Raw genomic sequence first — 15,740 nt, 5'->3', positions numbered from 1 at the left:
GAGAGATGAAGGCAAAAGAAAGATAGTGACAGTTTTCTTGTATATGTGTGAGTGTATATGTGTGTGTGTGTATTTGTAGTAAGCTGTTTTGCTCCGCGATATTTTGTCAATTTTCAACTGTTTCCCATCTGCTAGAAAGCAGAAAAGTTTTTTAAAAATGTTAGGTATTAGTGAAGTGCGGTGATTATAGACGAAAATTGTGTGTGAAAAGAAGATTAATAGGTGTTTTATAAAGAAAAGGTCACATCTGCAAAAGTGTCGGACGCGTTGTAGATTGCCTTTGGGTTTAAATTGGGACCTTACGTCCGTCCGCTGTCAAGAATCACGGAATCAGACAGCAGGTGAGTTGATATTGTCCTCTTTCTTCTTTGTCCTTTCTCTTTTTTTTTCCCAAAAGATTTCTTTTTATAAATTTATATGATTCATATGTAGAAAAATAATGAGATATCGATGTGTCCGTAAAAAATGAAACTGGCACAGAAATGGAGGTTGTTGTTGTGAATATTGATTTCTATTCTAAACGAACGTAGTCGAACATCAGCCAGGCTGTTTTATTTTTTAAATTAATATAAATAACAAGCTGTATAGTTTGAAATATTCTTGAAAAATTGCATTATATATTTTGACATTTCACTTTTATTGGACGCAATCTGTTTTGATACGAACGTAAAAAAAAATGTATTTTCGATTAAATTGAACGTTTTTTTTTTCCATAAGAAAGTTGTATTGTTTTATGGTATTATTATTATTTTAAATGAGGTGTTTAAGTACAGTGTAATTAATTACGATTGTCATGGTAATTATCTTTTTGATACATAAAGAGTACTTGAACTTCTTCGAATCGTAAATGAGATTGTTTCATTTTATATAGGTGTTAGTGAGATAAGAACTTGACATCTATCAAGTTTTATCGATTAGTCATATTTATCCAAATATACGTTTTGCCTGGGGCTTTTTTAGTATGTGTATTTCGAAACATTAATTAATTATAATAGTCGGAAAGTGTTCTTTAAAAACAAAATAATTCGCAAGGATAATAGTTTTTCATTTTTGATTGCAACAGGTTTTACGTATCTATGAAAAAACTACTTTAAATTCTATAAAAGAAGTAATTTAAAGTGATAAGAAATTTAAATTCATTTTAAACATTATTATTTCATAAACAACTGTCTTTTATTTTTTCTACTAATTTATTTTTTTGTTTTTTCAATTTTTTTTAGTATTTATTTTCAAAAATTCGAAATATTTTTTAATTATTTTGTTTTTTTATTTTTATTAATTTTTTTTTTGTTGTGACTTAAGACACGTTTTTTAAATTTGCGATTTTTACATTAAGCAATGTTTTCTTTTAAATTGACTACCGGGTTACAAAATTTTATTTAAATTAACGCATTTTTATTGTGTTCATGTTTAATAAAGGAAAAAAAAAAGAATAACAGAATTGTTATAAAGAAACTTGATTTCCATATAGTGGTCACTCTTAACGAAGGTCAATTATTGTTGTTATTATTATTATTATGAGATATGCTCCACATTCATACATCATCAAACTGTTTATTATAAAACAAACATTTTAATAAAATAAAATTATGATTATAATTTTTTTAAAAAATAAGCCAAAAGTTTTGAACGTTGAAATGAACGAAATTTTTTTTGCATCTTCTTTAAGTAAGAATTTTATTACAAAATATTGTTTTAAATATCTAAAAAGAAGTTATTAATTTAATAATTGTTTAATTTACTGTTTTATTTTAAATTGCCATTATAATTTTTTAATAATATTTATAGATTTAAAAAAATATTTCGTTCATTTGAATGTTCAGAACTTTTGGTTCACTTTAAAAACTATATTTAATAAAATAAAATTATGAATATAAATTAAATCATATAAAATATACTAATAATAAAAATATTTTTTGATAAATTTTTTTTTTCTAAAATTTGCGTTTTTTTATTTTGAAAATTAATTACATTTTTTTTAAATATCATTATAAAAAAGAAATCTATTTACATAATTTGAATGAGGAATTTGAAAAATATTTAATTTGCAATAAACGAGTTAGTAACTCAAGAGAAATGTAACACGCGGAAGGAGGATGTGTTCTTAAATATCATTAATTTAAAACTTTCAAAACTTAAAGCACATATATGCATGTATATATATATATATATACATTAACCTATTACATATACAAAAAAATATATATATATTCAATACGTGTTACTTTCACTCTCTTTAACTTCTCATTGAAGTTGTATATTTGTTTCACTTGATCATAAAATGTATTGATTGGTCGTGCGTTTAGCTTATATATATAGGAAGGTCAGCGTCATAGGAAAGTGAAACACAAGGGAAAATGTTAAATAAAAGTTGACCCGCAAAAGGAAACAATGGTTCTAAACAAGTTTCTCACATTTGCTCTATTTGCTCGCATCTTTAAATTGCAATCTTTCACAGCGATGAGAGAGAGCAGAAAAGAAAAAAAAACATTGATCAGGATTTTTTTTTTATTTATAATTAAGAGAGAGAGGATAATTTTTTGAAATATTTCACATTTTTTAAAATTCTATTTCTTAAAAATTTTTTTATTTTCAATTTTGATTTTCAATTTTTATTTAAAGAAAGTAATTTTTGAAAAAATTTAATTATTATTATTTTTATTGAATTGATGAAGGAAAATTATAGAAAAAGATTTTTTTTAAATAAAATATTAATAGGTAATTTTTGCTGTAATTTATTTAAATAAATAAAATTACATTATAAACATCATATTTTATTAATAATTTAATACTTGTACAACTAAATTTACAATTTAATTTCAAAATCTCGAATAAATTAGGAAAAATTCCAATTAAAATTGAAAAAATATCTAAAATTAAAATAATAAATTAATATACAATTTAATAATAGTTAAATGATAATGTTCCATTATTTTTATATAATTATTATTAATTAAAACATTAAAAATAAATATTGTTAATAAAAATATTTTTCTCTATTTTTGTTTTAATTTTAAAACATTGGTGAACTTCACCAAAATTTATGATCAACTATTACTGAAAAAAAAAAATATATTTTCCATTTAGGAAAATAATAATTAATTTTTTTACCTAGAAATTTTTCTTTTAAAAATTGTTTATCAAGAAATGTTGTAAAAATTGATAATAAAAAAAAATGTTTAAATAAATAACAAAAAAATTATAATAATTTGTACAGAAATATATTTTTTTTTTCTAAATCGTTGATCATAAACGGTGTGTGAACTTCACCTGACGTAATTAAAAATTAATTTGAAAATAATATTAAAATGTTATAAATGAAATATTATTCAAATTTTTATTATTGACATTAATTAATTAATTTTTTAATCAAGAAGCATTGTTAAAAAAAATTTTTTTAATAACAATTTTCCTTATTTACATGATTATTATCGTAAATGTTAAAATATAACAAATTTTATAAAAATTATTATTATTTTTTTTTAGACAATCATGTCAACTAGTACTATACCAGGAGTTCCTTCAACCATGGCTTCTGCAGTTAATGCCACGACGGCAACATTGATAAATGCGATGAATGTTATGGTGGCAAAAAGCGATAATATCGAACCCACTCCTATATTTCTACAAACAAAAGCAGCCCAGGGCATCGCTGGAGCATTCGTAGCATTAGCACTTTTCCTAACATGTCAACAAGTACGTAAATACAATTTTTTTTTTTTTCTTCAATTACAATATAAATTATCATTTATAATAATATTTATTATTATCAGAGTTGCCACAAGTCAGGGAAATCAAGAAAATGTCAGGGATTTAAAAAAAAAAAGTATTGGAAAAATTTTGTAAACCTAGATTTGCTATTCTAAGGTACCTAACATGTTCATATGTTAAAAATCAAACTGTCCATCAAAAAAAAAAAACATTGAATTCTTCATGAATTTATTTTTTTTTTTATCTTGAAAATATTTAAATTTCTTTGAATTTTAAAACAAAACTACAAATTATTAAAATTTTATAAAATAATATTTATCGTTTAAAATACTATAAAAATTACAGTTTAAGATAAACGGCAAAAATTCAAAATTAAGAGGAAATATTCAAATCTAAAGAATTAAAAATGTAATTTAAAAAAATTGTTCATCGTCAAAATTCATTCAAATTCATACAACTGCCTTGTTAAATTTCTGTTTTCCAACATCATACAAATTTCAGACAATAATTAAATTGTAGAAAATTTTTAATTATAAATTTTTTTAAATAATTATATTTTTGAAAAACTATTAAAATTATTTAAAATTAATGATTTGGAGAATAATTTTAGATGAAAATTTATAAATACTTAAATTTTCGAATAGTTCCTATATTAAGATTTTTATAATTTATTAAATTTCAGAAGATTTGAAATTTTTTGTAAATTTGAATTGAAGATTTTTTTCTACAAATTTTTAACAACAATTGAGTTTTAGAAAATTAAAAAAAAAACTATCAAAATTATTTAAAAACATTAATTTGTCAAAGAATTTTAGATAAAAATTTATAATTACTTAAATTTTCGATTAGTTCCTTTTAAGATTTTTATAATTAATTAAATTTTAGACAATTTAATAATTGATTTAATAATTGGGTTTTAGGAAATTTAAAATTATTTTAAATAATTAAATTTTAGAAAAACTAATATTAATAAAAAATAATTATTTGGCGAAGAATTTTTCGTAAATTTGAATTGAAGATGATTTTTTTAAAATTATTAATAATAATTGAGTTTTAAAAATTAAAATTGCGTTAAAAGCAATAATTTTAATTTGGTAATTGCTTAAATAATTAAATTATTGATGAAGTTTATTGCATTTTTTAAAAATGATATTTGCAAAGATGTTTAGTTAACTTTTTTTTTATAAATAACAATTATATAGATTTAATAGAAATAAATCAATATTGAAAAATTTTGCAATTAAAAATTAAGACTTTTTTTATTTTTAAAAGATTTTAAACTAAAAATTGCAAAAATAATGCAATTATCGAAGAATTTATTCAAAATTATGAACGAATTAAGTTTTTTTTTGAAAATAATAATAATTTAAATTATATTTTGTAAGTAATTGAAATTTCATAAAATTTGATTGAAAACTTTGAAAATAATTGAATTTTTAAAAAGAATTTCATTAAAACTTTTTGAAAATATAAGTAATTGAATTTTTTTTAAAGAATTTGTGTTACACTTTATACACTGTGTTTGTTCAACATAATTTTCATTTTTGACAATTTATTTTAATAGAATTCACATTTGATAAAAAAAAAAAGAAGAACAAAATTCGAAAAATGTCAGGAAAAAACACAAAATATTGTCTGGAATCCACGAAAAAACTATAATGAAAATTTTGTGGCATCCCTGAATAATAATTATTATTATTATTATGTAGATATTTAATTTGAAGAATGAATAAGAATAAAAAATAAAAAAAATGTTTCTTCACAGATTTATCAGCACCTGAGGTGGTACACAAATCCAACGGAACAACGTTGGATAGTGAGAATTTTATTCATTGTACCAATTTATGGGACATATTCGTGGATTTCATTGATGTTCTTTAATAGCGAGAGTTATTATGTTTATTTCTTCACAGTAAGAGATTGCTATGAGGCATTTGTCATTTATAATTTCTTGACATTGTGCTACGAATATCTTGGCGGTGAAGGTAACATTATGTCTGAGATACGTGGCAAACCAATACGATCGAATTGCCTTTATGGAACATGTTTTTTAGTTGGAAAAACATATACAATTGGTTTTTTGAGATTTTGCAAACAAGCGACATTACAATTTTGTTTGGTTAAACCAGTTATGGCGTTTGTCATAATATTTCTCCAGGCATTTGGACATTATCGCGATGGTGATTGGTCACCTGACGGTGGTTACATTTATATTACAATCATCTACAATATCAGCGTTTCACTTGCCTTATATGGACTATTTCTCTTTTATTTTGCAACAAGAGATTTACTCACTCCATTTGATCCGGTTCTTAAATTTTGCACTGTCAAGAGTGTCATCTTCTTGTCCTTCTGGCAAGGTATTTTTCGATTTTTCACTTTCATTGTAAAATAATTTATGTATTCATTTTATTTGGGTATTAGTAAAAAAAAAAAAAAAAAATTCTTGAATTATTTTAAAATAACGGGGTTAGCCACAAGTCAGGGAAAAACTATCCGAATTTCAATTTACCAAAATTTTAATTTATCAAAAATTCAGTTTACCCAAATTTTAAACTTAGGGTTGCCACTGGTCAGGGAATTTTATAAAAAGTACTGGAAAAATATCAAATTTCTAAAAATGCTACTAAAATTATAATTTTCGAAATTTTCAATTTAAATTTTTTGCTTCTTAAAGTTATTGTCTTTGATTTTTATAATTGTAGGCCTAGGCTCGACTTTTGAAAGAAAAAATAAGTCATTTTAGTCGGTTTACATTACAAGAAAAGTCTAAAAAGTCAATTTTTTATTTTGAATAAATTTAATTAGCGTTGATAAATATTTTATTATTATTAATATAGAAATTAAATAAAATTTTTTAATTATTTTTCTTTTTAAATCACCGAATTAAACTCAGACAAATTTTCAAGATTTAAATTCAGTTTCAGAACAAATTTTGAAAAATAATTTAAAGTTTCATTAAAATGAAGAAAATTTTTCAAGTCTGATTTATGCACATTATTCGAATTCAGAATTTCGGAAAATGATTTAAATAATTAAATTTTCGAAGAATTTGATTGAAATATTATATTGAAAAAAAAGAAAAATTTTTAATAAAAATTTGTGAAATAATTGAATGTCAGAAGATTTTTAATTAAAATTTTTAAAATAATTGAGTTTTAAAGAATTTGAGTTAAAATTTTTTTGGAAGTAATTAAATTTCAGAAGATTATAAATTGAAACTTTCATTAATTTCATTTGATAAAATTTTTTTTACAAACTTTAAAGTATAATAGAATTTTAGAGTATTTTTAATTTAAAAAAAATTTTATTTCCCTGAATTGTTGAAAAACTGTATTAAAGTACCTAATTAAAAAAAAAATTAATTTATCGAAGAATTTTAAATAAAATTTTTAAAAATAATTGAATTATAGAGAATTTTTAATTGAAAAATGTTTTTAAAAATTGAATTTTCGATTTTTGAAAATTTCAATTAAAATTTTAATATAGGTACTTGAATTATTGAAATTTTTCAAAAATTACATAAATAAAATTTTAATTTTAAAGAATTAATCGTTAAAAAATATTTTATGTAATTGAATTTTTGAAAAACTTGATTAAAGTTATTAGAAATAATTAATTCAAAAAGAAATTGAAGTTAAAAATTTTTGTTTTGGAAGAATAATAGTTAAAATTTTTTGTAACTAATTGAATTTCAGAAGATTTTTAATTAAAATTTTCGTAAATTTGGAATTTCTGTAGATATTTCATAAGCTTTAAACAATAATTAAAGTAAAGAATTTTAGATAAAAAATTTATAAATAAATGTATTTTAGAAGAAGAGTTCCAGTTAAAATTTTTAGAAATAATAATTGAATTTCATGAGATTATTAATTGAAACGTTCATTTTGAAATAGTGAAATTTTTTTAAAAACTTTAGACAATAATTGAATTTTAATGAATTTTCAATTGAGAACTGTTTTAAATCATGGTAATTTTCGAATACTTTGTTTTAAGTTATTGAAAATGAATGATTTTGCAAACAATTCAAGTTAATAATTCAATTTAAAAAAATTTTAAAAAGTCGAAAAAGTTGTGCAATCTTAAAATTTTTTTATTAGGATCAGGGAAAAAATTTTTATTTTGACTAGAAATCAGGGAAAAACAAAATAATATTTTTGTGTCAACCCTGAAACTATTAAAAATTTAATTGATGAAAAATTCAAATTCTAAATATCGTTTTTTTAATCTCATATTATTATATTACATTATAATTCATTGAATTTAATTTTTTAAAAAACAAATTTTAATCTCAGAGAAATTGTAAATTTTATTCTTGTGGCAACCTTTTAATAATAATTTAAGAAAATTTTTTAAATTAATTGTCAATTAAAGAATTTTGCGATTCAAATATTGTAAAAAAAAAAAAAAATTTTATTTCAGGTGTGCTGTTGGCTATTTTTGAAAAGGCTCAGGTTATTTCGCCTGTTATTAACAGTTTAGAACAATCGACAAGTGCTGGTACTGTGTCAGCTGGCTATCAAAATTTTTTGATTTGCATTGAGATGCTCTTCGCCGCAATTGCCCTACGGTATGCTTTTCCATATCAAGTTTATGCAGCTGGTTGCGTCACTGACTCGAGGGGACGAAGTGTCACAATGCAAAGTATTAGCAGCAGCCTAAAGGTGTGCAAATTTTTTTTATCCCATTTACTTTAATTACAAAATTTTCCACTCAATTTGCAAAGAAAAAAAAAATATTTTATAAACAAATTGTATTTTTATCCACTTAAAGAAAAATTGTTTACATTTTTTTTTTAATGGAAATTTCGAAATTTTTTTATGAATGAAATCTGTTTTTTAATATAATTATATAAAGACAATTTTCTTTTATTATTTTATTAATTTAATTATTATTATTATTATTAGGAATAAATTTGTTTTTAATTTTTTAATAATTATTTTTTCTTTCTTTTCTTCTTTTTCTTACACAGGAGACGATGAATCCAAAAGATATTATGACTGATGCCATCCATAATTTTCATCCGCAGTATCAACAATATACTCAATACAGTTCTGGTAAGTATAAATGTGACAAATTTAATTGTTGTATAGATAAAATTTAAATTATTCAAGCATTAAAAATAGTTTTTTTGTACAAAGTTTTTTATTGTGGCATGCCAATAAAATAGCCAGATTCAGTGTAGCATGTGCAACGAATGAAAAAAAAAAAATACCATTCATTTTAATCATTTTTATATTGAATCTCATATTTTCAATATATTTTTTTATTTTTTATTTAATTTGCCTTGCTAAAAAAAAAAAAGTTGCCATATTAAATATTTTCATTTAAAAATAAAAAATCTATTTTCAAAATAAATTTTTAAAAAATAGAATTCAAAATTATGAATTTTTCATTTTTGTTCATAATCTAGAAAAATATTTTTTGAAATATACTTCACTAACAGCACAAAAGCATTATTCACAGCGCACTAATTAATCTAAAACAGTCAGCTAGAACTTGAAGAGCTTCAACATTCTTTTTTTTTTCATTATTTAAATTTATTTTTTTAAATTACCTTATTTTTTTTCATTATTGCCGCATTTGTAAATATATTTTGCAATTTTTATCCCTCGCTGACTGTTTTTTTTTTTTTTACTTTTTAATTTTTTAATAAAATTTTGCAATCAGATTATCACTGCAAATGATAATAATTGTCATCGGATTAACTCTGATTGGAGTTGTTGTTCAAAGGTGTACAAAATAAAATTGTATAACACACGCTTAAAACACTGCAAATTAGAAAAAAAAAAAAAAAATTTCACAGATAATTTAAAAAATAATAATTTCACGAGGAAAAAACAGTTTTTTTTTTTGGCACTCAACGGCTTGAAAAAAAAGGAATGAAAAGATTAATTACAAAAAAAAAGGGGTGTCCACAGCACATTGAAGGGATTTGTTTGCTGTTTTTCAGACGTCAATACCAACTTGTCCTACGAAAAGCTGTAAGTGCCCCCAAGGCATCTCAATTTTTTATTTCAAGAAAACATTGGACTACGGACTTTTACTCGTCCTTTGCAGAGAACCAAAATGATCTAAAAAAAAAAGTCACCAAAAAAAAAAAAACAGAAAAAAAAAGTTATTTTATCGATTAATCTCTTTGTACGCGATTTAACAACGCAGACGTTCATTTGATTTTCTGCGAAAAAAAAAATCAGTTTCCTTTGTGAGTTAAAATGGAAATACTGACAATAACCGTCCAAGGTATCTCCGTTAGGACTTAACCAGCCTTATTGTATAAAAAAAAATAGTACTTAAGCGTATAACGTTTGCTTATAAAGTAAATAAATAATTTAAATAGAAAAAAAAGAGGGTAAACGGAACGGTATAATTTTTGTGACGCTTGCTTTTCAATATTTTTTAAATATATATATATTAAATAATGACGATAAATAACAGCCGACAAATGTCTCCTTCTACAATTAACTTGGAAAAAAAAAGAAGAAATACATTCACTCGGGCAATTTTTTAATTCACTTTCTAAAAAAAATCCATTATTGCTTTTTTTATATATATTAAATATATAAACAAATCACGCCTAAATTAAATTTCTTTGCGAATGAACAAAAGAATATATATATTTTTTTTCATTTTTCATCTCCTAATTATTATCTATTCTCGCACGTTAGCCCAAGCTTTTATGTCTTGTTCCCCTTTCCTTATTTTCCTTTGGATACTGCATGATGCATTTTTTGGTAACCTGAGATTTTTCAATGCTAAACAAACACATATCATCTTGCGTCGCTGGTAATTATACTGATGTAATCTATAGTTTTATGTTGGAATGTAAGAGAATTATAATAATAATAATAATAATAATAATAATAATAATTTTAATAATAATAATAGTCAGTTCTTACTGTATTGTACCAAGTTTATAACTACCGGACTATCATAAAGCATGACAAAAAGTCTTACAATATCAAAAGAAACAAATAATGTCTTACTTTTGTGACAAGATTTTTTAAAATTAAAAATTAAAATTCGATGATTTTTAATTTGACGCCACGAAAATTCCGACAGGTTTAATGTTGAGAATATTTGTGTTCCGATATTTTAAGAGCTTTTTTTTTATTAATTATTTCAAAAATTCAAAAAAATGTTTAAAATTACATTTTTTTTCTAATTAGTGAAGGATTTTATTTTATTTTTATAGGTAAATTTTCATTTTTCGAGTTAAAATTTGACGAATTTTTGAGTCATTTCATTATATTTCGACTAAAGTCGTTGCCGACTAATTTTAAAAAATTATAATACTTTGAAGGAATGATTTAAATGGAATCAAGATCATAAAATGAAAAGAATTTTTATTAAAATTATTATTTTTTTTGTAAAATAATGGTTTTAAAGTATATGAGGTGCTGGAAACTGACACATTTTAATTTAATAGAAAATATTAAAAATTATGAAAATCAGCAAAGTGCTCATTTTTATTGTTGGAATTTTTTTATTTTTATTAAGAAGAAAGAAAAAAAGAAGTGTTAAGAAAAATTAAAAATTAATTACAAGTACTTTATATTTGGTAAGTTTTTATTTTATTTAATGATTTCCCTTTCTTACAATATTAATGGATAAAAATCGCAAAATTAGATTATTTTACAGGTGAATTTTAAAATCATGTATTTTATTTATTATTTCTTATCTTTTTCTATTAAATAAAAAAGTATCAGTTTTCATCACTTCATTTACTTTAAATCTATATTTTACAAAAAAAAAAAAATAAAAAAAATTATAAAAAATTTTTAGATATCGAATATTTATTTTACATAATTTATCTTTAGCCAACTTTTTATTTAAAACATTCTAATTTAACCGAATATTAATTTAGCAGAATTTTATTCTGCTTATTCTGATTCGAATTTAAAAATTTAAAAATTTCCAATTATTATTCATCTAATATTTATTTGTCCGAATTTTTATTTATACAAATTGTTATTTGATAGAATTCTTAAAATGTCGAATTTCCATTTTTTGTGCCAAAATGAAGATTCGTTGAATTGAAATAATTCTGGCATTTAAAAATTCGAATCACTTCAAATTTTGTTGAATAAGAATTCTGCTAAATTAGAATTTTTTCAATAAAAAGTTGAGTAAAAAGAAATTTCGTAAAATAAAAATTATTTTCAAACAAAAATATCTGTTTATGTAAAAATTCGTTTAAAAATAAATTCAGTCAAATTTTTAATTTGACAAATAATTATATCTAATAAAATTCTTTAAAATGAAAATTTTAACCAATGATTTTTATTGAAAATTCTCTATATTAAAGTATTTTTTAGTTTTGAGCTTATGTCCTTGAAAATTAAATTCAAATTAAATTTAAAAATACAAAAACTGAATTAAATTCTAAAAAGTCCAATGGGATGATATTAAATTTAGAAAAATTTGTTTCTTTTGAATTGTCGGGCGTTTAAATTTGTACAGTGTTTTTTTTTTTTTGTCAGAAATTGAACAGTACTTATTATAATACTAATATTTGCGTGAAATGATGGAAAATTAATGTTAGGAGGTACGAAAGGTCAACGAGGTATGCGAGTTTCCAGCTATGATCCAGATGATCCACAGAATATGCCAGTTCCACCACCTCAAAGACGCAATACATCGCATCAACGTGTCGCAACTATTTCACAAAATTATAATGAAAAAACAATGTTACTCAGCAGTGATGAGGAATTTCAGTAAAAAAAAAAAAAGAAAAAAAAATTAAAATAACTAAATAAAAGAAACATTTTAATTGTCAAATTCGAAGACATTGTCTTCTCACTGTGCGCGCAGTCTGAATGATTTTTATCTTATACAACTAAAAAAGCAAATAAACCTCAAATTATACTCAAAACTCGGGTTATAACTAAAGAAACAAAAAAAAAATCATCTTCTAATTGCAAAAGTAAAAATTTTACAAGAGAAATTTTTTTTTTTTGAAAATATTTTAGAAATTTAAACACGTATTTATAAATCCACTAAATACTTGTTAAAAAATTATTTGTCAATTTTTTAATTATTTTTTCTAAATTAAATTTTCGAACAAAATTTTCTATCTGTAAAATTAATAATTTTGCAATTGAACAGCAGAAGCTTTCGAAATACTATTTGTAAACTCACATTTATCTCATGTACATACATCGATTGTTATTTTTGAATTTTTTTTTTTCTCAATTGCAATATTTGTCATAATGAAAAAATAATATATTATATATATATAAAAAAAAAAGAAAATTTAAAAAACAAAACTGAAACAGATTCGAATCATGAATCGTATTATAATCCATAATGTTATATTCATGTTAAAAAAAAAATCGTTAAATAACGCAACGTGAAATAGTATAGAAAATATTTATTTTAATACGCTCATACGTTCGAAGCAGTGTTAATCGTTCTGGGTGTGGTGCCACAAGATTATAGTTTTAACACGTCGGCTGCCTCGTATTTATAATATTGTTATGCCTAAAATTTTCTTAAATAGGCAACGCTTCTATAATGCAGTGCATTTGGTTTTTTTTTTCCTTTATTACTTTGCAGCTGCAATTAATGTTCATTTTATTTTCATTTTTAAACGATTCAAAAAATAAATGACAAATTCTAAATTAAAAATAATTTTGCACAATTTGAATTCTAATTTTGAATTTTTAATTTAGAATTAAAATTTTAAAATACATAAAAAATATTATTCTTAAATTAGAATAAATATTGGTACAATGTTTTTTTTTTAAATTCAGAATGTGCAAAATTTCAAATTCATCGAGAAAATTTTTTTTTTCTGTAATTCTAATGCGATTCTATTTTATATTTTTTTTTTTTTTATGAATGGCATACAAACTCATGAACAGTAAAATTGTTTGCTTTTCTTTTATTTGGAAAAATATTGTCTAGTTTTTGAAATAACTGACAAAAAACATTTCACATTTTATTGTTAAATCTGTCCATATTTGCTATGAATGATAATATATAGACTTAATATGTTCGTATATTAAGAAATTAAAATGAAAAATCCCATTAAGGAAGTTTAATTGCCACAGTTGATGCGAAAAATTGAAAAAAGAAAATTAATTTTATTTCATTGCAAAAAAAAATCTCGTTCGTTGAAATTTCGAAAAAAAAAATTCAAGAAAATAAAATTTTCTGTAAATATTAACAAAATAACAAATATTGAAATAAAGTAAATTTTAATAAAAAATAAATAAACGTAAAATTTTTGATGTTTAATAAAAAGGAAAATTATATTTTCTTTCCCATTAAAAGTAGAAATTAAAAAACAAATAATAAAAGAAAAAAATTTTTCTTGAAATTTTTTCAATTTTCAACATTTTTTTTTTTTTTGTTGTATCTTATTGTTGCAGGTAAACTACCTTAAGATAATAGCAATTAAAAGAATTTTCAAAAAATTTTCATTTTATAAGCATTAACTCGAATAAAGCATAATGATCACTTTTTACACAAATAATACTCATATTTGAAGGAAGAAAAAAAAAACCTTTTTTTTTTTATTATCGAAGCGTGGTTTTTTCATGTCATAATAACAACTTCCGAATTACGCTTAGTCGAGGCATTTAAATTTTTTGCAATGTATTTTGAAAACTATATTATCAAAAGCCTAATAATACTTTTATAAAAGTTTTTCTCTTTACTCTAATATTATAAGGGCTAAAGCATTTAAAAAAAAAAAAAACGAATTCTTGGTGTTGCAAAAAATCTTGATGTTGACAGCCAATGTGTTAATTGTAACAAAAAAAAAATATTATTTTCTGTTCACGACGAATCACTGACAATTTTCACGCTTCGGGACTTGGACATCGTCTCAGTACTTATTTACTTTTGAAATAGTGACAATTTTATTATACCGTAGAATTTATAATAAGTTATTTTTTTATATAAATGTGTTCTATATATGTACAAGTTTAAGATTATTATATTGTTTTCATATGCGTTCATTACGAAATTTTTTTTGGTTTCGAAAAAATTATTTTTTATATTTTGATCTGAGAGCCTTTTCTGTCAACAAACTTTCTCATTATACCAGAAAAAAAAAATGTGATTCGAAAGATGCAGTAAACTACATTCGCGTCCTAGATTGAAAAAATAAAATATTAAATGTATATACTATATATATATATATATAAATATCGTTATTATAGATTGTATTTAATAACAAACTAAGAAAAAATGGATACTAAAAATTTTTTTTTTTTGTTTATAATAATTTTGATCTATGAAAAACATGAATGGAATTTAAGAGGGAGTGAGTGATGAACGGATTAAAAAAAAATGTATCAGATATAAATAAACTATCGATACCTGATAATATTAATGTATCATTTTTCTTATGTTAATTTATTCTTAATTATAATTTTGTCTTTTTTTTAAATATTATATTAATAAAAAAAAAAAAATATTGACTTATTTCTAAATTAATTTATTAAATTAACAGTCTAGCGCTTTTGCTAAATAAAATTTCAGAACTTTTCCAGGTATTTACTATTTTAATCAATTTTAATGACAAAAATATATTAAATGTACAAGATTAAATTTTTTAAATCTTTTTTTTTATTATAAACCAGTACTGAATACATTTAATTTTTGGCAATTTTCAGGCCTCGGATTTTTTAAAATTACAAATAATTATTAAATTTTATAAACATTTGAATTGAAAAATAGTTTCAGATAATTTAATTTGTAAAGAATTTCATTAAAATTATTACAAATAATTAATTTATCGAAGAATTTTAGTTAAAAATTTATTAAATAATTGAAATAAAGAAGATCTGAAGATCTGCATTGTATATTAAAAAAACGTATTTTAATTATAAATTTTGTAAAAAACTGTAAAAAAAAAAAGTCGAAAAAGTCGTATTTTATTAAAGTAAGTCGGAAAAATATTTCAGAATTGAACTGAGACAAATTTTCACGAATTCAATTCAGTATTCAGGACAATATTTAAAAAATAATTTAAAATTACTTTAAAAAAAAAAAAATGTTCGAAATATAATTTAAGC

The 15,740-nt window shown here is 21.8% G+C and overlaps 1 protein-coding gene across 2 annotated transcripts; it reads left to right on the top strand.

Moving 5' to 3' along the window:
* The first annotated feature begins 31 nt into the window (after positions 1 to 31).
* LOC127280870 (transmembrane protein 184B) lies at positions 32 to 15,055 on the top strand. Of its 2 annotated transcripts, none has more exons than XM_051304179.1 (6): positions 32 to 341; positions 3,487 to 3,696; positions 5,477 to 6,071; positions 8,134 to 8,375; positions 8,684 to 8,768; positions 12,257 to 15,055. In XM_051304179.1, exons 2-6 carry the CDS (start codon positions 3,493 to 3,495, stop codon positions 12,430 to 12,432), a joined length of 1,302 nt encoding a protein of 433 aa, XP_051160136.1. In that variant the 5' UTR covers positions 32 to 341; positions 3,487 to 3,492; the 3' UTR covers positions 12,433 to 15,055. The 2 variants fall into 2 exon arrangements, with proteins under 2 accessions (XP_051160136.1, XP_051160137.1); XM_051304180.1 differs by lacking the exon at positions 12,257 to 15,055 and adding an exon at positions 9,665 to 10,573 and having other exon boundaries at positions 33 to 341.
* Positions 15,056 to 15,740: the final 685 nt, after the last annotated feature.

The sequence above is a fragment of the Leptopilina boulardi genome, unplaced genomic scaffold (assembly GCF_019393585.1).
Source record: "Leptopilina boulardi isolate dan_hultmark-lab unplaced genomic scaffold, ZJU_Lbou_2.1 LbouV2_255, whole genome shotgun sequence".
NCBI lineage: Eukaryota > Metazoa > Arthropoda > Insecta > Hymenoptera > Figitidae > Leptopilina > Leptopilina boulardi.
Note: the sequence above shows the minus strand (reverse complement) of the source record. Positions and strands in the feature narration are given on the sequence as shown.